This window comes from Agelaius phoeniceus, chromosome 3 (assembly GCF_051311805.1).
Source record: "Agelaius phoeniceus isolate bAgePho1 chromosome 3, bAgePho1.hap1, whole genome shotgun sequence".
Taxonomy (NCBI): domain Eukaryota; kingdom Metazoa; phylum Chordata; class Aves; order Passeriformes; family Icteridae; genus Agelaius; species Agelaius phoeniceus.
The window spans coordinates 63,406,631-63,433,495 of NC_135267.1; the positions used below are offsets into that span (position 1 = coordinate 63,406,631).

Below are 26,865 nucleotides of genomic sequence, written 5' to 3' on the forward strand. Positions count from 1 at the left end.
CAGAATCCCCAAAATTTGCAGCATAAAAGCAATTTTGCAGTATTTTGAAAAAAAACCCTAAACTTAATCACAGTTCTCATTGGGAGAGGGGCTTGTTTTTAAGTCTTACCAACACATATTTATAAATTTTGACTTACAGTTTCTTCCTGTCTGAAAAGTCTGGAAGTTTTACTTCCAGCAGATTTTTTTTTTCTTCAGAGTTGGGTTAACTTTTCCATTCACTAAAGTTAAACACAACTTTTTCAGTGGTAGCATATTTAACTATGCTGAGTTGAAAAAAATCTTGCATTATACATAGTAATGGAACAAAGTCTGCAAAGCTTTGAAGAATAATAACAAATTCAGAGCCTTGGAAAATACAGTACAGGGAAAATGTAATTACACAAATAAATGCTGGCAAATAAAGCAAAATTTGAAAAAGCTTTCACTGGAAGGATGAAAGCTTTTCATACTCATTCAAAGAGTTGGTCTACAAAATAAGTCAGTTGTCAATTTTGTTTCTACCTTATATACCATATTTATCCATATATACATACATATAGTGAAACATCAAGATGAGAAGACCAGGCCTCATATTTAAATACTTAAAAAAATCCCAAAAACCTACACTGAAAGGAGTTTGATGTCTTGCATGAGTGTTTTGCAAGCAATAACATCACTTTTATTTCAAATACAGAAATATCCAATGTGAACTTTCTTGTACACCAATATTTATTTCACTCTTGAATTCTAGAGAAAGCATACTAACCTGTCACTGCCATTGATCATTTTTACATTTACTGTCTGGAATTGCATTAGCTATTAGAACTCCAAATGACAAGAAATTCTCCACTCACAATGAGCTCCTCCCAACATCAGAGACTATACTAAAGTAGCACAATTAGAAAAATGTTTTCTACATATTGCAGAATATGCAGGATATGCAGGTCCTCACAAAACCTATCATTAGATATGGAAGGTTGCAGCATAGAAAATACTTCATCTAATAGAAGGAATTTAAGATTTTTTTAATTGGTTTGCTCAGGTAAATACACACAGCATAATCCTCCACAATGAATCTCATATATTGTGTTCAACAGACTGCAGAATTGCCTATTTTTTCTTTATTTGACTCTATCGTTTTACTTTATTCAAATCTTCAAACTTATATCTGTGGAATGTGAAGGTTTTTTAATTTCATTAAGGCTTTTTCTTTACTTATAGGTCAACTTCAGATTTGTTGTACAGTAACATATTACCACGAATTTTTTTTCAGCCTAAGGACTACCTACATGGCAATCTACCCTACAAATCCTTGTACATCCTAAGGTTCATGTAACTGCAAAGAATCAAGTGTTATTTGATTTTTATTACAAATATATTTAAATTAGAACACTAAGTTTGCAATTTTCTATATTAGTTAAGAATATTATTTGATAGGCTATATAGATCTTTACTACAGCTTAAGAATGTCTTGAAAATGCCAACACACATGAAAAGTTGCTTTTGTGGCTGTAAGGAAATGCTGGATAAATTACTTGAGGTTCATGCAAATATGGGCAAATCAGTTTTCTACCAGCTATACAGGAGTGAGGACACTCAGAGATGAGTTCCCAATAATAAAAGAACAGGAGCCTTCCAGAACAGTTCTCACCTCGCTTTAGTATGTACAATATATGTTGAACATAGGACTTTTTTTGTCCAAATAGCCATGAAACACAATAAAACTGCAAGAGACCAGTTTGTAAAAAAAAAATAAAATCCTGCCTGAGGACCTCCCTAGAACCGAACCTGAATTACAACACTTCAAATGCATATTAAGAAGGTCAATCTTCCAGAATCTATTTCTTGTATAAACTTACACGGCTGCACTAACATAACACAAATATAAGGTCAAAAATACATTGATTAAATAATTTTTAAATACTTATATTCACAATGGATTAGGACAGCTCAGAACCCAAATGACTTCAGCAAAGAACACTAACGTAGAACACTAGATGTGTTGTCCTTGCTTAAACTAATTGTTTAAAACAATTTTGCCATATGAAGGCATATAAGATTATCTGAATTATCCTTATCACTGCAATAAAATTTTAAAGAAAACAGTTCAACTGTTATACAACTTAAGTAAATAGGATGTTTTTCAAAGGGCAACTGAAAGACTACTAAACCAAGTTGTCATCATTTGAAACTCTTCTGACAAAACTCTACAGACCGTACACTGGTGTAAAACACAGCACTGCTGCATATCACTTACCTACTCCAAGTTCTAAAATAATATTACTGACATTAGTTAAATCTATCATCATGGAAAGTGATCCTCATTTTTCCTCGCTTCCATTCTCCTGCTTTATGCTGCCAACCCTATTGCCAACACAAACAGTTCAAGATAGCCATAACTTCCCTGAGAATTCCCAAATTAAATGTACATCATACTTAAGTACAATTGTAAAAAAAAGGCAGACTAATGCAATGTGAAAACGGAACACTTCAATGTAGTGCTCAAATTCCACTCAATTTGTAATAGCACTACCAACAGCAAATGGAAAACATGGATCTATGAATAAAGAAGGGTGACACTATTACATTTTTATTACTGCATCAACAGCACTACACATTACTCTTCCCCAGACATGTTTACAGCCCAAGAGTGAAAAAAAAGCTCTGAAATACTTAAAAGGCTCTTCTACCTATATTGTTGCCTTTTCTCTCAAATACCTTAAGTATCATTAAGAAACCTCATCTTGTTATTCCTTAAAAAACAATCCTTTTTTATGTAAACTGATAAATTCTCCATTGACTGTATTCTCTGTAACACCACAGAGATATTTAGATATGATGGTTAATTACTACTGGGAATAAATGCATAGGAATATTTTACACTTCTGGAATCTTTTCACTCAAAAGCCATAAAACACTTGCATATCAGGCTAACTTTACAGATGATGAAAAAGGAAATCATAAGGTGAAATTTATTTTACTAAGGGAAATCCTGTAAAAGAGTCATAGTTATATTCCATAGAGTATGGAATGTGTTTTCACTTTTGTCCTCTGCTTGTGGCAAGTGTAACCCATATAGTTAGCGATGAAACTCACTCAATTTCAAATAATACACCAATGGTACTGTTTATCATTCCTTCATTCTGAAACTATTGGCCTCTAGTATTTTCTGGTCCATTTATTTCCTATCAGCTCCACTAAATCCAAATTGGGCACAAATCACCAAAAAGTTTTAGCTGCATTTTGCTAAACTGATGTCTTTTTTTGTTGTCCAGTAACTGTATCTCATACAACTTAATAACTAATACACTAATTAAATAAATTATAAGTCTAACAACTCGAATTTCTAGTCCTGTTGATAACAAGGTCCTCTGAAAGTTTTTAGAGACAAGGATGTAAGTTCTGATCACTTATATGAACTTAATCAGACTAAATCTAAAGGTGTTTTCTGAAAAAAAATCCCAGCATTTACTGGCAAAAAAAATGTGTGCTGGAAACAGAGCACATACCTATTTTTTGTAGAACTCAATCTGCCAGACAACATATAAAAAGTTCACCCAGACATCCTGCTATTTCTTTCAAGAGAATAATAATTGTATAACTCAGGCAGATTTATATATGAGCAAAATCTGTTCCTCTCTAGCTTTGGCTGCGCTGAATCAAGTCATGGGAATACCCAGGTTAACATTCTGATATTAAAAATGGGACTATTAATTTTATGATGATTAATCATAAAACATAACACTTGAGACTGCTTCCAAAAATCTGGCCTTGTTTTCTGTCTCTGTAACTACCCTGTGCTGCCTATCAGGGAGACCTTAAGATTATAAAATACAAAATCAAAAAATCATAAATTTTTAATATATGTGCACTCATATCTTGATTTACTCTACTTTCTCTGAGGAATAAAGTTTTCAGAAAAACTGCACAATGAAAACTAGAAGCTATTTAGACCAGCACATCCCATACTAAGGAGCTACATACTTACAACTCTAAGTTACTTTTCTGCTAATTATTACACACACCCAAACACATAAAGTAGATTTGGTCTTCTTTTGGCACCCACAGGCTCTCCACTTTATTCCAGAAGCCAAATTCTATTTAATTTTGCCTCCTCTCCCATCAAAAGTAAGAGATCCAAGAGAAACTGAAGAATAAAATGCAATAGCAACTTTTAAACGAGTTGGTGCAATGGATTCCTCAACAAACGTGTATTTATAAAGGCAAGGATGTGACTGCAGTGTATGCAGGATGACCAAGTACTATTATCTTTAATCCAGCTACTTCAAGTACCTACAGAACTGCATAAGGAAAATTTCTGAGATATTTATATAAGATGACAAACTTGTTGCAAAGAATCATATTTGCTGGCATCATTTCCTGCCTAACTTAAATTTCAGCTATGAGGCTCAACAATGTATTTACAGGGTGCAGCACAGGACAGTGCTGTCCTGCAGCATTCTACTATTAAAGTACAAAATCATGAATCTGAGTTAAACAAAGGCAGCTATACAAGAAATTTTAGGCCCATTTCTTGAAATATCGCATCTGAATCCAATTCTTTGCTATTTTCACAGGAACTAACCTCAGGGCTTGGTTTGTGTTTTGAGTTTAAATGAAAGCAACACGTAGTTTTGAACTAGCCTGAATATTCAGTTTCATAATTCCATCTGCTGGGTCCACCAACTTATTTTGGCAGCAACTCTTTACCTCTTCACACCTTGGTTTTCCACTCTATACATGACAAAGAAGACACTGCTGTCTTTTCTGGGTGGAATACACAGGTACTAGGCAGGTATCTTTACCACCTTTTCAAAAAGCAGGGTAAATATCTACCACCTCTATATATGAAGAAGAAAGACTGAAGTGGAGATATTACTGTTAGTAGCAGCAGTCAGGAGCATCTTGAATGTAATGTCAAAACATATTGCCTGTGCATTGCTTCATAAACTAGAAAAATATTCCACTGTCACAGGTGCTTTAGGGAATGTTGCCACCAGATTTGCAACTGCAAAAAAAATAGTAAGTCATAAGAATGATAACAGTTAAAATTCATTGGTTTCCCTTGTTTTCTTTCCTAATTCAAAAACAAAAGAGATTAGGGATGAACATTGGTATCCAAAACACTACTTCGATATGAACATCCAAAATACTTTGGATCGACAGGGACATTACATTTGTATTTAAAAACTTCCTCTTAATGCTCAACTTCCGTGAACAGTGTGAGGGCTCAAAGTCTACTGTTCAAACCACTGCATACACTCAAAATGTTTTACTGCCCCATGTTTTAGAGTCCAAACTACTAGATTGTCATAATTCAGTTCAAAAGTATAATAACTGCTGATAACTGTAAATAATTTCTCACAGCACCTCTACAAAACTGGCTACTTAAGACTCCAAGAGATTAATGGATGCTGAGACTGGAATGACCATCCCTTTGCAAATGGACAGATGGAAAAAATTCCAAATTACTTTTCAGATTAAAGTAATAAACTGACTTTTCTCAGAAACTGGTAGCAGTTTTTGGAAGCAGAAAGAAATTCTACGTGCTTCTGTGATGTCAAAGATGAAATCTCTGTTTGTGGAGGTACAATCTGTAGCAAGAACACACGTCTGCCAAGACTCTGGCATTGATGATATTTTGTCTAGACAGCCTTTGAATGTGACTGACACAGGAACAGTGCACATGGCTGAGCAAACTGAAACTTATGGAAGAGCTTTTCAAGACTTAGTCAAGATACGGGATTTTGGAAATGTGCCTAACATCCTCCAACCATGCCTCCCAGTATCCTCCTCAGGAATCTAACTGCTTTTGTTTTGTCAAATCTCCTAGCTGTCCCAGGGAACAGAAAGATACATTTGCTCATGTAAGATATTGGCAGGGCCATTTGGACATAAAGACATATCATCAGCAAGTGGAGAGCTCTACGTGCTGGCTAGTCACTGAGAAAGGCATTCAAGTCATTGAATTGTGTGTTATTTTGAAGGACTGAACACTGTAAGAAATAGCTAAATCTTTCCTCAATTACTGGGCTTGACTATGGGAAACACATGACAACTATTAGCCAAAGGACAGAAATAACTAGTTGCAGTTGATAACCATTCTAGCTATTTTAGAAAGCACTACATATTTACCATGACCTTTTGAGCCCTGACAGAAGCAGCCTGGACCATGTACATGCTTTGATGGAAAAGCCCATGTGAGCTTGCCATTGACAAGGCTGTAATTTTTGGGAAATGACGACTATCATATACAGTTAAATTTTCACTGTGTGACAGCCCTGGTTGACTTAGTCCTCAAGCAACTGTCAGGGCTAGGAGAAAAGAGAAAAAGGTGAAGGAGACTCAAAGAGATTATCAGCTTTTAGATTTGGCTGGTTCACTTCCAGTTCAACTGTCACTGAATTCAACAGCTACCCCCCTAACTTACTGTAATTTTATTTTAACTTCTATTAACCAATATTACAGACAGTACTGTTCAGCAACACAAAAGGTAAAAAAACATAGATTCTAGTTTGTCCTCCAGATAAACATCAAGCCTTAAGACACTAATTTAGAGTTGCAGCAAAAGTACTAGTTACTGCTGTGGAACCTCAGAGCTCCAGCAAATTTTTGCACCTGCAAAAAAAATTATCCTGGCTAAGTGAAAAACATAGTAGATGCTTCTTCTCTGCAAATAAAATACCTCAGTGAACCTTAACTTAATCCTGATACAGAAATTTGCACACTTGACCTGCTTGGCCATGAGTGTTTGAATCTTTGGTCTCCAAGCCCACAAACTCAACCTAGAGAGTCAGTAACATGTGTGTAGGCAACAGCAGCATTACTTGTGAATCTACAATGAAGTTCTGAAGTTCTGAACCTTAACTTAATCCTGATACAGAAATTTGCACACCTGACCTGCTTGGCCATGAGTGTTTGAGTCTTTGGTCTCCAAGCCCACAAACTCAACCTATAGAGTCAGTAACATGTGTGTAGGCAACAGCAGCATTACTTGTGAATCTACAATGAAGTTCTGAGAGAGCTGTTATCACTGGGAGGGACTGAAATACTTGCATTTTGGGACCTTTCAGTGAGTTGGAACCGCAAAATTTCTCACCTAGTTACACCGTGGATACAAAGAAAAAAAAGTATTTTGATCTAGGTACTAAGTGTAAATTGGCTATCATATTTCTGAACCAGAACGAATTTTCTCCTCCCATCTCCTCTCTTCCTCCCGCCCCCTCTCCTCCCACCTGCACTAAGGGAACACTTGTTATGGGGGCAGCACGCCTAAGGAAGCTCAGATTAAAAATAGTCCTGACTAGCACCTGGTGTTCTCCAGCAGGCCAGCATGCTGGTGACTCTAACAGATCTGGACCCTTATGAAGAAATATGATGAAATGACATGTCTTTTATTTCATACACTCGTTTATGGATTTGCAACCAAAACTAACTGGATCTGGCAAGTTGGAGTTGCCTGGCTCTTTTTGCATCACTGACACACTTGCACCTGTCACGGATGGATTCCTCAGAAGGGCCAAAAGGAGCAAGACATATTTATTTTGACAGCACACGGGAGCCAGATGCTGGGCCAGCAGGTTCTGGTGTTCACTGTCGGCCATTAGAAAAGGCGAAACACATCAGCAGCACTGGTTGGGGTGGCAGGCCGTCAGGCGCACCTTCCCCACGGCCGCTTACAGGCAGGCAGCAGCCGCTCGGCTTTGTCCGTGCCCGTCTCCGTTCAAACCACCCGGCTCCGCGGAGTCCGGCTGGCCCCTCTCACGGCCGGCCCTGCAGCCCCAACATGTCGCCGCCCCGCTTTAAGGTCACCGCATGGTGAAGCCGTCGAGCTCCGGGGGCCGCGATGCACCCGGGCCGCGGCCGCTCCACGGGCAGCCCGAGGGAGGGGGCAGGGCCACGGCCGCCGCCGGGGGCACTTACCAGGTCTATGAAGGTCAGAAATTTCCAGCTGCCTCCATAGGTCTGATGCGCGGGCATGTCAATGGCCTTGTAATTGCACAGGATGGAGCAATAGGACAGGAGGATGGCGGCGCGCAGCACCTGGCAGGGCACCAGCGCCATGTTTGCGGCGCGGGGTGCGCCTCCGTGTGCCTGTGTCTGTGTCCCAATGCCCCGCGTGTGTGTGTCCGTGTGTCCCGGTGTGTGTGTGTGTGTATCCCTGTGTGTGTGCGCGCCGTGCGGGCGGGACTCCGAGCGCCTCCGCGGCCCCGGCCGGGGCGGAGCGCAGGGCCCGCACGGTGCGGCGGCGGCTGCGGCGGCAGCGCGGGGCAGGGGGGGCCGCAGGGCCGGGCGGCGGCGGCAGCCGGGCGGGCGGGCGGGCTCGGCGCGCTCCCGAGCCTCAGCTCCGCGTCCGGGCCGGGCCGGAGGAGGCCGGGCCGTTCCCGAGGGAGGGGAGGGACGCCGGTGTGAGCACGAGTTAATCGCAGAACCCGGCTGCCCGCCGGTTTTCAAGCGGGAGCTACAATGACTCAGCAGTTACGGGTTATACCGGCCTGGCTCGGAGCAGCGCTCCGGCTCGTGTGTGCCCCGGGCAGGGCGCCCCCCTCGCTGCCAATGGGCGGGAGCGCGGCCGGGGACGCCCGGGAGAGGCCGCGGAGGGGGTGCGGCTCTGGCTGAGCGCCCTGCCTGCCGCTCCAGGGCTGCCCTTCGTGTGTCCATACCCCGCTTGTGTCCGTACTCTTCGTGTGTCCGCACAGCGGCCCCGCCGCGCATTTGTTTTGCCCTCTGTGTTCCTGCGGAACCTTCAGGTTTCCGCTCATCCCCACACAGACGTTTGCTAGGAGTGGGCTCTCCAGTGCATACAAGCCTGGGAGATGGGAGCCTCCTGATCGCTGGGTTGAAATGAAGTACCAGCATTATTGTAAGGCATGATGCCCTGGGACATCATACCAAGGCTCTGGAGCACCATATCTTACAAGGAAAGGCTCAGGGAGCTGGGCCTGTTCAGCCTCAAGAAGTGATGACTGAGAGGAAGCCTCATCAATGTCTGGGAGTATCTTAAGGGAGGGTGTCAAGAAGATGTATTCAGGCTCTCCTCAGTGGTGCCCAGCAGTAAGAAAAGAGGCAACAGACAGAAACTGACACACAGGAAGTTCCACTTGAATATGAGGGAGAACTTCTTTACTTGTGAGTGACTGTGCACTGGAACAGGTTGCCCAGAGAGGTTGTGGAGTCACCCTGACTGGAGATGTTTGAGAACCATCTGGACACAATGCTCTGTGCCATGTGCTCTAGGATGATCCTCCTTGAGCACTGAGGTTGGACCAGATGATCCACTGTGGTCCCTTCTAACCTGACGCATTCTGTGATTCTGTCCTGTCAGCAGAGGTTTGATCACCACAGGGATCCTTGATACTAGGAGAAATCAAGGGGGGGCTCATGTTTTGGACTCCTACACCTTAAGAAAGAAAGTTCTTAAGATGCTTGATTGCAGAGTAAATATTAAATTGCTTCACTATCTGGAAAAGTTATTTTAAAGGGGAAAAAAACCATGAGCAGTGATGTCCGGGCTTGGATAGACAAATCACTTCTATAAAATACCATCTCCCTACATCTGTCTTATGAAGTAAATATTTGAACAGTAAGGTGCTTTATCATAGTTAAGCTGCTGGAAGGCAAAAAGAATCAGTGATTGTGCAATGCATCCCTGCTTCTATTCCACTAAGTAAAGTCAAAGCCTTTTCATCTGATATCAACTGTGCTCAAGTTCTGCAAAAATGAAGGGCTTTTAGGAGAACACATGCTAGCAGCTATCCTCAATGAATTTAGCACTGTTCAAGGTCTCTGCTTATACAGAGCATTGTATTCTGCTTATGCAGAGTATTCTAGAGGATTCTTTATACATTCATACATACGTATGTCATATGTATGAATGTATAAAGAATCCTCTAGAAGCATGAAGCATGAATTTAGCACCAGATGCTTTAGATAATCTTATCCATCAGTTCACAGACCCAGCAAGCACATTGGGCAATCATACTCTTGTTTGTGGCATGTGTTTTAGTCTTGCAGGCTGAAAGTCTTGCAGTCTCCCTGACGCCTCAAGGTGCAGTGTAAGAGTCACCTGAGTGTAATGTAGTGGTCTGGAGTGCAACAGGAGACCAGACTAGTGACATTATCAGTGTGACCCAACAGAAGGGAGTCTGTAAAGCAGCATAGTTGCTGGTGGGGACCTGATGTCTGTTCTGTATTCATGCAGGAGGTTTCACTTCTCTGGACCTGTGAATATTCATTAGTGGCTGAAGTGCATTAAGTGAAATCCTGGAGCACATCTTCTGTTTTGGTTTTATTCAAAAGGAGTCCAGCTTGCTTTCTGAAACTGTGTCAAGTTGCAAAAGCTCTCAAAGGAAAGTTACTCTGTGCAAATCCCTACAGTGTTGTGGTCAGCTGCTTGACAGCAAGAGTTTGGGGCTGTATGAGCCTTAGGCAGCCTATCCCCTAGTTTTCTCCTGCACCACCTCCTACAATATGCAGGAACTCACTCCTTTGGTCATCTCTCTGTCAATAGTAAGGCACTAACACTCACTGAACATTACATGATAGCCACCTTTAGCAGTTTACATTTTAGTTGTGTGTAGATTAAACAATCTCCAAGGTTACAGCACCCTCAAAACTTTTTTAAAACTGAAAAACTACCCAGGCATTTTGGAGCCCTGTTTGAACATTCTTTAGTTTTACTCTGCACTCTTCAACAGACATCTCAGCAAGGCTCACAGAAAATCTTAACCTCTTTGGAAAAACTTTCACTAAACCTTGTAAGTCAAGGTGAAAGTCTAAATGAAGCAGAATGTTGTACATTATAACACTCTTATTCCCCATTTTTTTTCTTTCAGTGAAGAAAATCTCAAGGCAGGCTAACTATCATGCCAGCCTCAGCCAAAAACTCTTCTTTATTAGTCTTTAGTCGAAAACTCTTCTTTTTTATGCATTTCTAGTTTTTACCTTTGATAGGAAGCATAAGTACATTGTGGGTGGGTTCTTTGAGCCTGTGTCCTTTCTAAAGGGAGTATCTGTTGACTCTCTGTACAGTATTCTTATAAGGACTAGCTTAGACTGGAGGTGCCATTAGTCTGTATGTACTGCTGTGAATTTCATACTCTCTTTATTGAGAGACAAGCAGAAAAGTCTTTTGTGACTGTTGTTGAAGTTGGTCTGCAAAGGATTTTATTTTCCTTTACATTTGGTCCTAAATATTTTCCAGCAAAGTAAAATTTAGAAGTTTACTGCTTTGACCTTTACATTGCTGTATGAATGAAACTTTTTTGTACTTCGGTAAAATGTTTACATTTCAGGTTTTGGATTAAATGCTTAATCATTGTTAGGTAGATTTTAACCATGTAAAGTCAGATATCCAGGGCTACCCTGTCATTTTTCAGATTCCAATGATTAAATACTTGTTTGTATGTAAATTGTGAAAAGACTCAATTTTCATAAGCCACATATTGTAAATTTACTTGAAAGTGAGATTTTGACACAGGTCATAGTTGTCATTCAGTTGAGATGAGAGATGGCATTAGAAAGGAGAAAGAGTTCAAAGCTCTGGTGTGTCTGGGATGGGAGATGTTAGCAAGGGCTGTCTACTACAGGGGAGGAAGCAAGGTGCCTAAAAAACTGTCAGAGAACTGAGTGAAAAAAAAGGGTGGGGGCAGGGGGTTCCCATCCAATTATATAAAATGAGTAGCAGGGTGTTCTTTCTACTTGGCACCTTGACAGAATAAAGCATAACATCTTGGAGTCCAAGTTTGATCTTTTCTAGGCAGGCTAGCAAATAAGAATGTTGAAGGAATATTTGATGGATTTTTATTTTCCTTTTTTTTGACTTTGTTTTGTTCTGTTTTTTGTTTTGCTTGGAGTTTTTTTAATGTCTTTGGGTTTGTTTGTTTTCCATTTTTTTAAACAAATGACATTTGAATTTCTGAACAGCATTTTATTTTGTGAATATCAAAAGATATTGGTGAATTATCTGTGTGAGAGATTTTGAGACCCACAATGGGCCTTTAATTGCTTTAAATGCAGATTAGTCATCTACAAGGAATTATGCCACAAACACTTCCCTCCAAAGCAATAATAATAATAATAATAATAGTAATAATAATAATAATAATAATAATAATAATAATAATAATAATAATAATAATAATAATAATAATAATAATAATAATAATAATAATAATAATACTTGTAGGAAGTTGGTAATACTGCCTCAACACATTGTGCTCATGACGATGCACCTGATACTGCAATTTCTAATATTGGAGCCATAGAGTACAAACTGTGCCAAGGTAAGTAGGTAAGTACTCGGATGTGTGGCAGTGTGACTCTCACATAAGGAGACATGCAAAAATTAAATTTCTTGTGAGGAACATAAGTGAAATTACTGGAACAATGCAAGTTATAAATCGACAGGAAATTGTTGAAAGACCTTCTCAGTGTCTAAGAGAAGAGTTTTTAGAAATGTTCTCAGTTAATATGTATGTGTTTAATATGTAGCTCTTCAGTTGAATAAAGTACCACTTGGAAATGGCCTCTAGTATCAGGGGAGGATTCAACTCAAAATGTTTGGTAAAGACAGATGCTGTAACTAGGCCTGTTATTAAAAGTACTAATAAAGTTTAGGCAATTTTTTATTTCTTCATTTACTTTGAATAAGTATATATTTCCTATATAATAAGATTGAAGGATGGAGGAAAAAAGGTAATAAAAATTATAAAACTGCATTCATACCTGGTATAAAGAGCAAGGTGTCTAGATTTATGGAACTACTTCATTTTCCAATGACTGATTATTGCCAATTTACCTTCACATTTAGGTTAAAGAATTACAGTGAAGTTACTCATTTGACATATTTTGTACTGCATATTGTATATCTATCTATATGTATTTAAAAATGAAGAAAAAAGCTGGAGCGGAGATGACCAGGAGATTAGTGGAACAAAGTTTGGGGAAGATGGAAATTGAGTTATCCTCTCTGCAAGTTAAACTTGGCTTTATCCTAAAAAAACATGAACTTTCTTGCTATAAAGATGAAATGAGTGAAAAAACTCGCTATGTTCATCTTCCCTCTTAAATTATATGCCCCAAAGGGATGATTTTTATAAAGAAAAAGCCTTATTGTACAGATCAGGAATTTTGAATGTGTAAGTGATGCAGGGACTCTGTAAGCAGATTAGCTTCTCTTCACATTTGGATCAGATAGTTTGTGTGTAATAATAGTTTGTGTGTAATAGTTTGTGTGTTTCTTGGCCAGGATTTAATATCTCAGTTTCATATACTTTCTGTTGAGTACATCAGACAGTGTTAGGGTAGAAAGGGAAGGCAGGTACCAGGCCCTGAGGCACAGAAGTGTGCTGCTGACTGGGAGTATTCCACCTGCCCACAGATCATATGGCCCTCTGTAAACCAGAGCAAATATTCCTCTGCTTTAGCTGCAGTCTCACAGAAGGATGTGGCTTTTGGAAAACGGCTTAGGAACATGCAGTGCACAGTTATAAATTATCTGCTGTCATGGTTTAAGAGCTTATCCCTTACACTGCATCTAGCTATTGTCAAGTTCTTGGAATGAGCTGGATATTAGCACCATGCTCTAACCAACTGAGTTGATCTTGGAGTCAAAAGATTCACAGAATATTCTGAGTTGGAGGGGACCCACAAGGATCATCAAGTCCAGCTCTTAAGTAAATGGCCCATACAGGGGTTGAACCCACAACCTTGGTGTTAATTAACTTTGGTGGATATGCATTGTTGTTTAGGAATATCAGTGAACAGTAAAAAAGCAGAACTGTTTGCCATGGGGAAATATGAGTCAGCTTCTTATTCATTAAAAATGTACAAATGAAGACACACCAATTTTCCACAAATAATTGTAAAGCCAGAAAAATTAACCCTGTGTGGAACTGCACACTAAGGATCTGCCTTCTTTTCTTTTGGTAGAAGACAATCCTGGCAAAAGAATGTTTACTATTGAAACACATGAAATCCCATCTGAATGTAAGAAAATGCTGTTTACTCTCAGATTGGTTGCACATGGGAACAGGTTGTGTGGAAAGACTGTGGACTCTCTACATCTGTGGCGGTATTCAAAACCTGTCTAGACATAGTCCTGGGTAAACTGGTGTCCTTGACCCCACCTGAGCAGGGGGATTCAACAATATGTTCCCTTCCAACCTCAACAGGTTGATGGGATGTGTTAGTGTAAATGGAGATACATTTGCATTTATACTTAGTGACTAATGCATAGTTCACCAAGTCTGCCTGAACTTTCTAGATTAAAATTTGTTAATTTGTAATTTTAACAACTAATTTAAATTGCTAACTTTAATTATTAATTTAAATTCTTAGATTTAACAATAGATTAAATTGTTGATTGTTAAAATAATTTCTCTGATGGCTTAAATCCCCTAAGTTCATCACCATGCTACCTCCTCTGAGCACCTGGGCAAAGGAGTTAGTAGGATAAGAAGGAATGGGAGTGGTGCTCCACACCACTTTTGTAGCAGTGCTTGCATAAAAAAAGTTATATAATTGTTGTGCTGGAGACTTCACATGTGTATTTTATTAATTGAATTGCAACAAATGTCTACCCTGAAATTGCCCATCAGAAGTTGTAGACTTATTTGTTTGCACTGTGTCTGTATCCCAAATTCTTGTTCATAATTCTGGACTAGTAAAACTTTATGTCTTTGTCCTGACTGAAAGTTCATCTCAGCAAGAGCTATTTCTTAATTTATTTTGAAATTATAAGTATGTAACTGTACTTCACTCAGTTACATCCTGGACTTATGAGGAAGCATTAAATACTAAAAAATACAGAATTTTCTTAAACAAACAATGTTATTTTTTCTGTGATAATCAACTCATAGGCTGTACTGGGAAATAGAGTAAATATAAAATATCTTCTATTATGAATGACAAAATTGTCTGGTTCAGCTGCAGTAAGATTTAGCTGATCAAGGGAGAGCAGTAATACACATCTAACACAACAGCCAGGACAGAGAGAGCATGTTTCATTCAGTAGCAGAGAGACAGCAGTGGCTAGCAAGGACAGGAGTGACTCAACACCCATCTCAAAGATTTGGCATGGCCAGTTTTTTGAACTAGTTTTGCTTTGATGCTTTTGCAGAAGCTTGTATTGTGTTTGGGCTGCCAAGCAAACCTGGAGGTGCCTCCCATCATCTGCTAGCCCCCCTGCAGGGAATGCTGATCGTTGCCAATTCCTCCTCTCTTGGTAGGAATGACTCTCAGCAGAATGCCACACTTCTGGCTTTTTGCTATCTGCCAGACAATACTGCAGCAACCAAGCTCTTTCTGTCACCAGCTGGAAGCTCTTTTTCTATCTAATTTTTTATTCTAGTGCTCATCCTCAAAATGTCTTTCACACAACTTGTGGAAACTCTGTCATTTTTCAGTGTGTGTCCTTCCCATTGATACAATCTGCTGCTGAAGGCTCACATTTCTCTGGGCTAACAATGGCAGGGGGTCTCCATCTTACTGTGATGATATTGCACCACAGATGGTTCTGTAGGATGGTTTTCCTGGATACTGATGCTTTTTTGTTTTGTTTTGTTTGTTTTGTTTTGTTTTTCTTGTCTGTGTAGCAAAAATGTTTCAGATTCTGGAAAATAAGAACATGATCAAGAAATTTTTGGGTAAGGTATCTTCATGCCTCTGGAGCATCCTTTCCTGCCTTTTTAGTTCAGTCCATGGCTATGCTGATGGATTAAACTCCTTCCCCATTCACTGATTTACACTCTTCCAGCCTTCTTTCAAATCTTGCTCTTAGACACACAATGCCACTGTGGAAATGGTAGACAGAAACTATTCCTGTAATTTCCTTACTTATTAATCTGCCATGTGTCTGCATCTCCATAACTAAAAGCCTCTCTTAAAAAATAGAGCTTGAAAAAAAATAGAAACAGTAGAAACCTCAAAATGGAACGAAAAAGGGAAGGAAACACACATATTGATGTGACACAAAAAGTGAATTGCAAACTGGGTTTAGGGAAACAACCATGAATAACTTTCTCCACTGTTTGTTCAGCTTTGTATGTTTTTATAGTCTGATGGTCATTTGAGATTAATTGCAGAGGATGGAAAGATAATGTGTGTTAAAGGAGAAAATGAAGGGAAAAGCAGGAGGTTGAGACCAACCTGCATAAAGAAACCAGTAATTGCATATTTGAGCTCTTAGGTAAATCACCACAAATGCAAAGGGGAATAAATGAACACACTGAAATTACTTCAGACTTTCTTACAATACCTTTCTTCGTGTTATGATTATTGCTACTCACTTGCTAAAACAAAAATAAAAATTAGAACAGTTTAAAACTATTCAAGCTAAATCATGGGAATTTCTCTATAAGTGAATGAGATAATCATAATCCTTGTTTTCCTGGATGACAGCAGCATTGCACAATGTTCATAACCACTGCAGAGGACACACTGGAAAAATGGGTGTTTGCAAAGAAAACCTAGTGCTTAATATCCATGGGGAAAGTTTGACTGCCAGAGCTCCCACCCATGAATCTCAGATTTACCAACTGGACGGACTTGCCACAAGTCACTTTGCCTTTTTTTTCTGTTTACAGAAGGAACACAATTGTGTCCATTTCACATATGCATCATGAAGAGACAGCAGTCTAAGCAGATGTGGAGCAGCATTACTATAAGTCTTAGCAGTATAGTTGGTAGCTATTAAAGTGCAATTGAATGAACCAGAAGAGGTTGAATTAGGATGTCTTTGCTGGAAGTAACCCTGGAGACTGTAAATATGATAATTAAGATACCTTTGAAAGCTTTTAGGTGCTGATTTGGAGTATATTAACTGTAAATCTGACTAGTTATGCTAGTAATATACAACTGCCAGAGATAATTGAATATGCACAGGACTGCAAATTTTTTACCAAAATATTTGTGTGAATGAGAGTGGAAGAAATCCTGTTTATGAACACTTTGCAAAAAATATAATCTATTCTCAAGCATCTTCAAGCCTTGCATGAACTTATGCAGCCACTGACCTAGCAGCTTTATAATTTATGAGCAGCCCAGATGGCACACTATGATTCAGAACACAATCTAAATCTTTGTAAGACTCCATTTAATTTTGGCTGATTTAGATTAATCACAAAACTGTCCTCTATGTTTTCCTAACCTAGGCAATTCAAGGTTTGAGAGGGTTTTTTATTTTGGTTTTGTTTGTTTGTTTGTTTGTTGGCATCTAAATACAACAATATCCTTCTTATCAGAGCAAATTATATCATGGATAGTTCCAGAAATGATTGGAGATAGGGATTTTTAAATTTTCAGACATTTCCAATGGCAGCTGAGGAAATTTTATGTTTTTCACTTTGTCATGGAAAACATATCCATTGTCCTTGTAATGGATTCACTGCAGGACAACAGTTTGGTGCTTATGAAAAAACTGACCAGCTATGATGGATTCACATGGAAGAAGTACACAGGTTTCTTTCAGGGCCAGCATACCTAGTTAAAAACCTTATCAACTGCAAGATATAATGATTTGTCTCTTGGGAATTCCTGGTCTGTGGTGAGGATGGAGTGTAATGTGGATGAATGCAAATAGCTATCATTTAGCATTAGTATAAATTTTAAATGGTTACCTATGTCTCTAGGAACAAAATTCTCTTCATGTAGAAGTCATCTTTTTAAGATATTTAATATAGTGGGAACACTTAAGGGCTTCTTTTTCACTTATTTGATATCATTCTTCTATCCCTCATTAACAAATTAGCATGCCTAAAAAACCTTGTGCTACTTTTATTAGAATTAATCTCTAAAGGTTCCTGATTCAACCAACCATCTAAAATTTTTGTCCAATTTTAACCCCATCAGTGGGTCTCGGGTGAAAATTTGACGCTTCTTCTTCTGAATGTAATGATGCAGCTTGCACTGATAATGATACATGATCAAGCCTGAGCTCATGTAACTGACTTACTCAAGGCTGGTGTTCTGGTATCATTAAAACATTAAAAATAATGCAGAGAGTGTGGTTTCTATGCCACAACTGGAACACAGTACATGGTGAGTAACAGAATTCTTTTCTCAGTGTGAGATATTCTTAGTTTTCACTAATGTACCAGTAAGTTTAAAGGGAAAATAAATGAGCATAATATTAAAGCAAATAAAAAGCGTCTCAGAATGAAAACTATGCATGCAAATGAAAGTATGTGACAGTGGCAGGAAGTGATTGCATCCTAAGTCCTCTACCTTTTTTCCAGATTTTGCATTATTCTTCAAACTCTAAAATTATAGTAATGGATCGAGTAATTTTCATAAAACCAAAACAAAACCCACTGTTATTTGTTTGAGCAGATATACCACGTGGAGTTTGTTACCATTTGCTAATTTTCAATTCACTTATTAAGATCATCTCTCATTTTTTAATTTTCAGTAATCAGTGTCATTCTAGTTATGAAAGCACCTCTGCAGTCTAGACAGTACATACTCATTTATGTGATAAATAATGGATAAATACTGAGTGTGCCATTAGCCCTTAATGCAGTAGATTGATTCCCTGCAGCACACACTCTCCATCCTTGTTTTAGCACTTATGCCACCTGTCTCTTGCACTTACTGTATGATGCTTCAATAATGTGAATGGGGTTCCCTGATCATTCTTAATTTAGCTCATTTTATCATCTCATAAGTAGGCTGGCATTGCTCTGACAGATGTGCAAATCACAAGGTGCCTCACTGCTGCCTTTGTGATCGTTGTCATTACCCTGCCCAGTGTTTTTAGCACAATGCAGATTGCATGAGGGTGACTGGATAGAATCACTAGGCCTGTTTTCTTTCCACAGATTTCCATTTTAACATATCACTACTGCTTTGGCAGTGTGGCTGAGACAAAGACAGTTTGCTTCAAGTCCCTGCTCCCATCTCCTTCAGCTATAGAAGCATGGATCCAAATGGAGTTAAATCAAATAGACAGATATCCGTAAGTCACCAGGGCAGGTTGGCATTCAACCAAGATTTTGAAGGAACTCAAATGTGAAATTGCAGAACTGCTGGCCAAGTTGTCTCACAAATCTATAGAAACAGCCACTATGCCAGACTGCCAGTGAAACTTCCACTTACAGGTAGAAATTTGTGATTGTAATTCATCAGTACATAAGGAAGATTATGTACTGATCAACAGTTTACATATAGATTTGTTTTCAAATATGTGTCTATAGTTTACATTTAGATTTGTTACAAATATAAGTCTATAGTTCAGTGAAATAAAATTCTTCCATTGTAGGTTCTATCAATCTACTTAATAATTTATTTGTCCTTACATAATGCCTTTGTTTTTACTTTGATACTCCTAAGAGTCTTCTTACTTTTGATAGCCCATTGCATTTAATCTTTATATGGGTAATACAATATTCAAGTGCTGCTTTCCTGTTTTGCATGGTTCCCTCAGTTCCTGGTGTTCAAAGTGAGAGGTCTGTGGCTGCAAGTGGGTAGCAAATTGCCATCAAGCTGTTAGTCTGTAAGGGCATATGCAAATAACTTAAATGTGGAAAACCTTTTTTATGTGACCTGAAATGAAAGATGGGTGAGAGAGAGCAGAGAAGGAACAGATACAAGAAACTGAAAGGGTAACATTTTTCCCCAAATAATCCAGGAGTTAAAGAAATCATGAAGTATGTGAGAAAGTTTGTTTTAGTTCTGCCACGTAGCAGAACAGACTATAATCTGCAACTTCCACTTCTTGTTCTCTCTTACTTTTTAGAGGATATGCTTGGGTGGAGAAGGATTCTAATTATTTTTGATGACTATATATTTTGCATAAACAAAAAAATACTTTATTTTGGAGATTAATGTTCAGGTTTCATCTCTGAAGCAGGACTGAGGATTTATTGTGACCTTAGCTGCTGACAGCTTGTTTTGTGCAAAGGAAAAAGGGTCATCTGTAGAAAATTTGGCTGTTCTATAACTTAGCCTTTAAGGTGCTCATGTGACAATAGTGAGGGAGCAAGTCTGACTCTACTCTCTGCCACATGTCAAGTTAGTCATGCTCATCACTTGCATTAAGCCAGGGAGCAAAGATTTGGATTCCCATTAATAATAATTTTCTTCCTTGGTTAAGAGGAGTCCCCAGACATGGCCAGGGAAATTGATAGGTGACATTATCTCCTCCCTCAGTAACAAAAACATCTTTGTCCAGGGAAACTTTCTCTTCTCATGAAAATATAGACTGGATAAACTGGAAAATATGCCACATCAAGGCTGTTGACAGCACCAAAAGCAAAATTTCTGGCTGTTCAGATGAGCCAGACGGTCCCTGGTCTGGTTGCAGCAAAGTTCTGCAAAAGATGTTTCCTCACCATCAGGTCATGCCTATGTCCAGCTGTCCAGAATGAGATTTGCTCCCTCACTGTGTCTGCCCCAGCCTGGATTGCTTCTCCCTCAACTGTGGTCCTGCATGCCTGGCTGAAAGCCTGGCTTCCCCCAGAGCAGCTCCTCTTCCATGGGAGTCTGGCCTTGAAGTGAGCCTCAGAGTAAGTCACAGGGGCCAAGATCCTGCCTGCAGTAAATCAGGGGAAAGCCAGTGGTCCCACTGTCCCCTCAGCTTTCTCCCTTTCAGGAGGGAAGAGGTGCAGGACCACACTGTGAGTCACAGCTTACAGGATTCCTGCTTAGCCTCACAGAAACCTCACTGAAGGAAACCAGGGAGCATAGTTAGCTTTGCTGCATAGATCATAAAGCATATTTAAATAATGTAATTCACTTGCTCACTGAATATGCTTTTGCTTTAAAAGAAGACTAAAAGAGGAACAGTAAATGAAATAGTCGTGTCTCTGTATTTATAGATGCATAAACTGCTTTGACTGTAGTGAAAACAGCCAAAAAAGATCAGAGTGCAAGCCTGTTCAGTTTAACCAACAAAAACTTTCTTCGAAGGACTGTCAGAAAAGGTTTCATTTCTGTGTAATCTATTAATTTTGTGGGAGAGAGCTACATCTCTTATCCTCAAATTAAATTTATTTACCCATGCATAAGGGAGAAACAGTGAGCCTGAGAGATGCCCTGTGATTTAAAATTCAGTAGATTTTGCTTCTGATTCCATTAGGTTATTTCCTTCTTGAATTTCAAAGACTTTTAAGCAACTGAATTATGCTACACTGGAAAATCCCACAAAACAATCTGACTTTCAGAAGAATGATTATTATGGCTGAACCTTGGAAAAAGGAGTAAGAGGCCAGTTTAAAATACTAGGTGTATCTTATTGTCAGCTTTATGACACTGAGCTGCGTTCACTCTACTTTTCTTGGCAGGTTTTTTGCATTCAGGAGAGCAAAGTTGTTTCAGGCTGAAAAATAACAACAACTATTCATGTCCTTCAAATAACACATCCCATGTATCTTTACTGTCAACTAATCTGATTCGTGTATATAAGTTATTGCCCTGTCAGTTTGTCAGAAGAGACCCAGTCATATATTTTCTTACTTCAGGGGAAAATCACAACAGCCTCAAGAAACATCTTGTGCTGAGTACTGAGATGTGTCAGATAACAGAAAAATGGAAGCAACAGGAAAACGAAGGCAACACAGTCCCCTTCTTTCTGTGCCAGCCCATCAGTGCTGCAACTTAGTTTACCCCAGTTGACTCCTGATATCCTGTGAACCTGGGTATTTGTTCTGGTTCCTTGCCCATAATCCCACCAATGGAGTAAGTTACTGGACTGAAACTGGGGACCAGTAAGTTACTGGACTGAGACTGGGGACCAGTTAAACTTGATGCTGATCCTACCACATTCATTTCCAATGGCATTAAAAAAGTTCAAAGAAGTGACAAAAATCTCCTGTCAGTGGGATTCAAACAGCTTATCCCACATTTGTCCCTGTGAAAGCATAGCTGTACTGCATGAGGAAGAGCACTGGGAAATAATTTTTTTTAATCTGTATATCTCAAAATATATATGGGATGCAATCGCTGACAATGACAGCAATTGCTTAACATCTGACTTCTGATAAATAGAATCAAGTTCATGATTCTACTTGCTGTCCTATATCCCAACCCCATCAAACTGTTTGGTGGAAAGGCACCAAAAGGAAAGACATTGTATCCACTCTATAAAAAAGATCACAGAAAGCACCAGGGAGGTCTGCTCTTGCTGATTTTCTTGCTTACCAGTGCAAAGTGAAGTAATTTTTTACCTTCAGCTTCCCATCTATAAAAGAGGTCTATTTTCTTGCTTATACAGGAGACTGGGAAGAATAAAAGTTTTAGAAGCAGTCACATGCTACAGCAGGAGTGACTGCAATTAAGAGACAGCCTCCATTGGCAAAGCCTTTGGGGAAGCCTAGAGTTCCTTTTAATTGACCCCTACATTTTACCATGCATTACGTATACATATACACAATATTTAGCATTTACAAGAAATAGCAGGTTTTTAAAATAGTTGGACAAATAATTTAAAATTAATGGACAAAACCCCATACCCATGTCCTTAGCAAGAAAAGTTAGACGTTTCCATGAAATAGTTAAAAAATAGTTAAAACTCCCTACCTCTCTTCTTAAAATTCTTCTTAGTAAATCTGTGACTTTATTCTGTCACTTCTAAATAGCTAAAGTATTTTTTGAGGGGCAATCTCAATCCCAGTCTGTCCCAACAGACTACTACACCCAGTGTGCTGTGCTCAGCCAGTGCTAGCAGGGCTCCAGCTCTGTGCGAACAATGAGACCACGTTAGTCTTGTCATCTGGAATATCCATTTAACATTCTGGTTTTTTTCAAGTATTTTAAGTTCTGTCTTCATTGCTGTTTCCTTTAACATAAGTCCTGTAAAATCTGAAGGAAAAAATACATAGGTTTAGTATTGATCAAGGATTATCTAACTGATGGAACTGTGATATGGTAGAAAATGCCTTTTACCCTCTAAAGAGAGAAAAAAAAATATTGATCACAGAGTCTATGAAACCATTCTAACTATTCTAGAATGTTTAGCTGTCCTACATGTTATGAAAGTCAGTTTATCAGAGTCATAAATAACAGTACAGCCCACTAAAAGTCAGATTAATGCATAGCAATCCCAAAAGCATTCCATCAAGGAGTACAGTCATTTGGGTAGATAGCTTTAGTCAGTTTATTACTAACCTGATTGGACACTCAAGATACTTATAATGGATTTAATTTGGTAATAATAAATCATTACTTATGCTAATGGTGCTATCCAGATTAATAGGTTTTAAATAGTTAGAGCTGTTTTATTGTCTCATCCTGACTAATGAACCAGTCTATATCTGCACTGTACATTGAATGATGGAGACCAATAATTTGAACAGTATCATACAGTGGTATCAGTATGGGACATCAGAATGTTTTCTTCCTTATACATTGAAAGGTAAAGTTGAATTTTTTGAAAGATTATGAACGATGAATGTGTGCAACAGAAACTGTAAATAGCTGACAGAACATTGGGAAATTTGTTTAAGTGCCTCGCCACTCCTCACTCAAACCATCTGTCAGGCACTTCTCCAGTAAAAAAAAAAAAAAACAAACACAATTTTTAGAAATGTTTGTTCTGCAAATGCAAATTAATACTTTTAAATTTCTTTTAAATCGTGTAGAAGGATATGTATCTTAAAACATGTCTGCATGGAGCTTTGATGCCTATTTAACCACTTCAGAAAAAGATTGTGAAGGCCCAGGCAGGCCATCCAAGATGACTTTGAATTCTCTGTTAGCTTTGCTAAAAGAGGAGTGGAGTGGCTGAGGACACACAGGGTATGGTCTTCAGTTGTGTCCAGTTCAGCTGCATGTGCAGAAGAAGCCAGTCTTGCCCTCTCCCTACCTGCTGTTTTCCTCCACCCCCATTGCAAGTGCATTGCTGATGTTGCTGGCAGTGCAGCTCCCACAAGTTCTACTGCCAGGAGAGGAGACGTGGTGGAACAACAGGGCTAGGGACATCAGGAAGGGGAGGTTCACATCTCTCAGTGACACCACAGACTTATGTCACTTTAAGTAGCTCGTGAAACTTCACTGCAGAGCCCCAGCTCAGCAAGATGCTCAAATATGTGCCTAACTTGAGGCACACAGGCTATTGATAAGAAGATACTGAAGCATATGCTTTATTTTTAAACATATTATTAAGAGCTTCCTGAATTGAGATAATTTCCTTCTCAGTATTCTCTTCCCATCCAGCATAACTTTATTTTTTCACTTCCTGCCAATATGTACTTCATTTCCCTCTGCACATTGCCAGCCAGCCCTCAACTTGCTGGTTGGCATCTTTTCATTCTCTTAGGTGGAGTGTGTGTGTGGTGCCACACTATTTTGGGAAAGCATTAAAGATACAGGGCAATAAAGATACAAATTCTCAGGGATGGGCCCTGGCTCATTGACTACTATAGCAATAGCTTTGTTGTCTTCTGTGTTGTACGAGTCCTGCAGAAAATTAAAGAGAACCTAATTAAAAAGCCTAAATATCTTTAAATAGGTTTGGATTCAGATTTCCATACCAACCTCACCAACCTCTTCTGTTAGCAGAACCTAGGGTATGGAGGAAAAATCTAGTTCTGCACCATTTCTCATTGCTGTCCTGTCTCCTGTGGCCTTGGAGAGGTAGATAAGGGATATAAAAAAGCTTGTGAGTACTGCACTGTAAGTCATCTAGTAGTTCCGAGACAGTGTAAGTGAAGATCCCAAATTGTAGACAAATTGAGTTCACCAGATACCTGATTTGTTGGCCCCAAATATTTCTTTAACCAGAAGATTTTACTCATAATTTCACTAACAGCATTTCACTGAAGCAAAACTTGAAACTCTTTGTTTTCTCAGTACTTACAAGTTTGTCAGGCATTCCACAAACCTTTTTCTTCAGTTGTGGGATCTTGAAGGGTACAGAGTATGTAGGCAATATCTTGTTATATTGATGTAAATGGCTAATACCTACCAATCTCTGAAGTTCTGCTGGGATGAGAATAGATGACTGGTACTGAAGAGGACTGGCCAATCTGTTCTGTTGGTTTCAGAGATTTTTTTCCCCCACCATAAGATATCCTACTTCTCATTGTATCTGGCTGCTAGAATATTTTTTACATTGTATCTTTTGACCAAAATCAGAGTTAAATTACATTTTAGAATATCTGTTGCCTACAATCATCAACTATCTTTAGTCATATTTTGGTTTGTACACAGAAGCTGAAGATGCAATTTTGATCTTTTGAAAGAAAAGAATTTCACCTAAAATATTTAACAGACCTTTATACCTACCTGCAGCAGAGAGGTTTGTTTTTAATTTATTATATGGCTGTGAGTGCCTATTGCTCATAGCACATAGGGTTCTCTGCTGCCAACCTTTCTGCAGTATAAAAGGTTTCTGGATTGTTCAAATATAATTACAGTTTAAGTGAAGATTAGGACAGAACTTTGAATTTGCTGTTTTATTAATTTCTACAGTCCACAGACCTTGAGGAAGGAGCACTGCTGTAAGCCCAGGAGTGAATCTCTTTTATACATGTTGGTATCCACAAACATACTTTTCCCAGGCTTCATGCTAGTTCCTTGCCAAAACATTGTAATTGTGCTGGCAATTTCCATTCTTAGTTTTTGGGTAAATATGCTTCTTAAACAGTCTGACAATGTCCTTATTGACCAAGAACACAATTCGACTCTTTGCCCCACCTCCCTCCCCTGCCCCCAGCAGTGATGCAGTGGTGACACATACTGAGATTACAACTCAAATTGTTAACAGACAACCTCCAATGAATGTAGCCTCTTTGAATTAATAGTGTCCACCCGCTTGAAAAATCCAAAAATTTTCAAAACGTAAGAAAACCATGCAATTGCATACTTATAGTCAACTAGAGATGGGGCCAAACTGTATGTCTGCTCCTAGAGGTGTGCGAGAAATGTCAATGCCTGTGAGAAAGGATGGAGGGCACAGAACTGTGAAGTCTAGGACACTTAAGCATTTGTTTAACTTTAACCCAAGTGAACATCACTGAAATCACTGAGGTTATTCCTGCACTTAACAGTAATTATGCCTTTACACACCAGCTTGACTTCAGACTTGTCTGTACTGTACTGTCTGTGCAATTTTACCTAGCTCCCATTGATCAGAATTATTGTGCAGCCCTTGGTGGGTCTTGAGCGATCTTAGACATTCCTTTAGAGAAACATTGTTTCCATTACCATTTACAATTTGAACATTTTAAAACTATCATTAAAATATGTAGCTTTAGAACATACTTTTTTTCATATATGTAGCAGATGGTTACTTACTGGCAACTGGTCATGTATTAATTTTCAGAAACCTGTTTCCTGAATATGATTAATGACTCACATCTCCTTCATATTTCTTTACTCCAGATGAATGGTGTATGGATTCTGAAATGCAAGACATATGCTGAACACCTAGTTGGGCTGCCAATGGCTCAAAAATATTGTAAGTTTAAAAACTCAGGTAATACAAAGTTTGCTGCCTGGGTATTTTCCATTTACAAATCTGTGGTATTCAGGAAATAGAGTTAATATTGATATTTTGGCTATTAGAATTGGTTACATTATGACAAATCAGTAATTTGTTGGAGATCTTTAATGCATTTTGGATTTTAAACCAGAAAATACAACATGCTCTGCAATGTCTCTTCCATTATGAAAAAGAAAAATAATTCAAGGATGAACTGAAATTTTCATTGAATGCTTCTCCATACAGTCTTTGAAACTGAAAATAATTTTAAAAGCCCAAAAGTTGTCAGACATTTGCAGAAAGAAAGGCCAGTTGTGACTGGAAAAAGCCCCCTGAAACAACCCACCATAAATTAGTAGGAAGATAAGAGCTGCCACGATTTCAGCCAGATGAGAACTCCATGTAATTTGTTGTCCTCAAAGTGTGGCCAGTTACACTACCTAGGGAAAGAATTTCCTTTTTTA

At 38.8% G+C, this 26,865-nt stretch overlaps 1 protein-coding gene across 1 annotated transcript in view; it reads right to left on the reverse strand.

Annotated features, from left to right (window-relative positions):
• The window catches only part of AIG1 (androgen induced 1), a 125,276-nt gene extending 116,946 nt beyond the window's left edge, over positions 1-8,330 (reverse strand). The window contains exon 1 of the mRNA XM_054629974.2: positions 7,906-8,330. Coding sequence (XP_054485949.1) covers positions 7,906-8,046 — 141 coding nt within the window. The 5' untranslated portion in view covers positions 8,047-8,330. The remainder of the gene's footprint in view (positions 1-7,905) is intronic.
• Between the last annotated feature and the right edge of the window lie 18,535 nt (positions 8,331-26,865).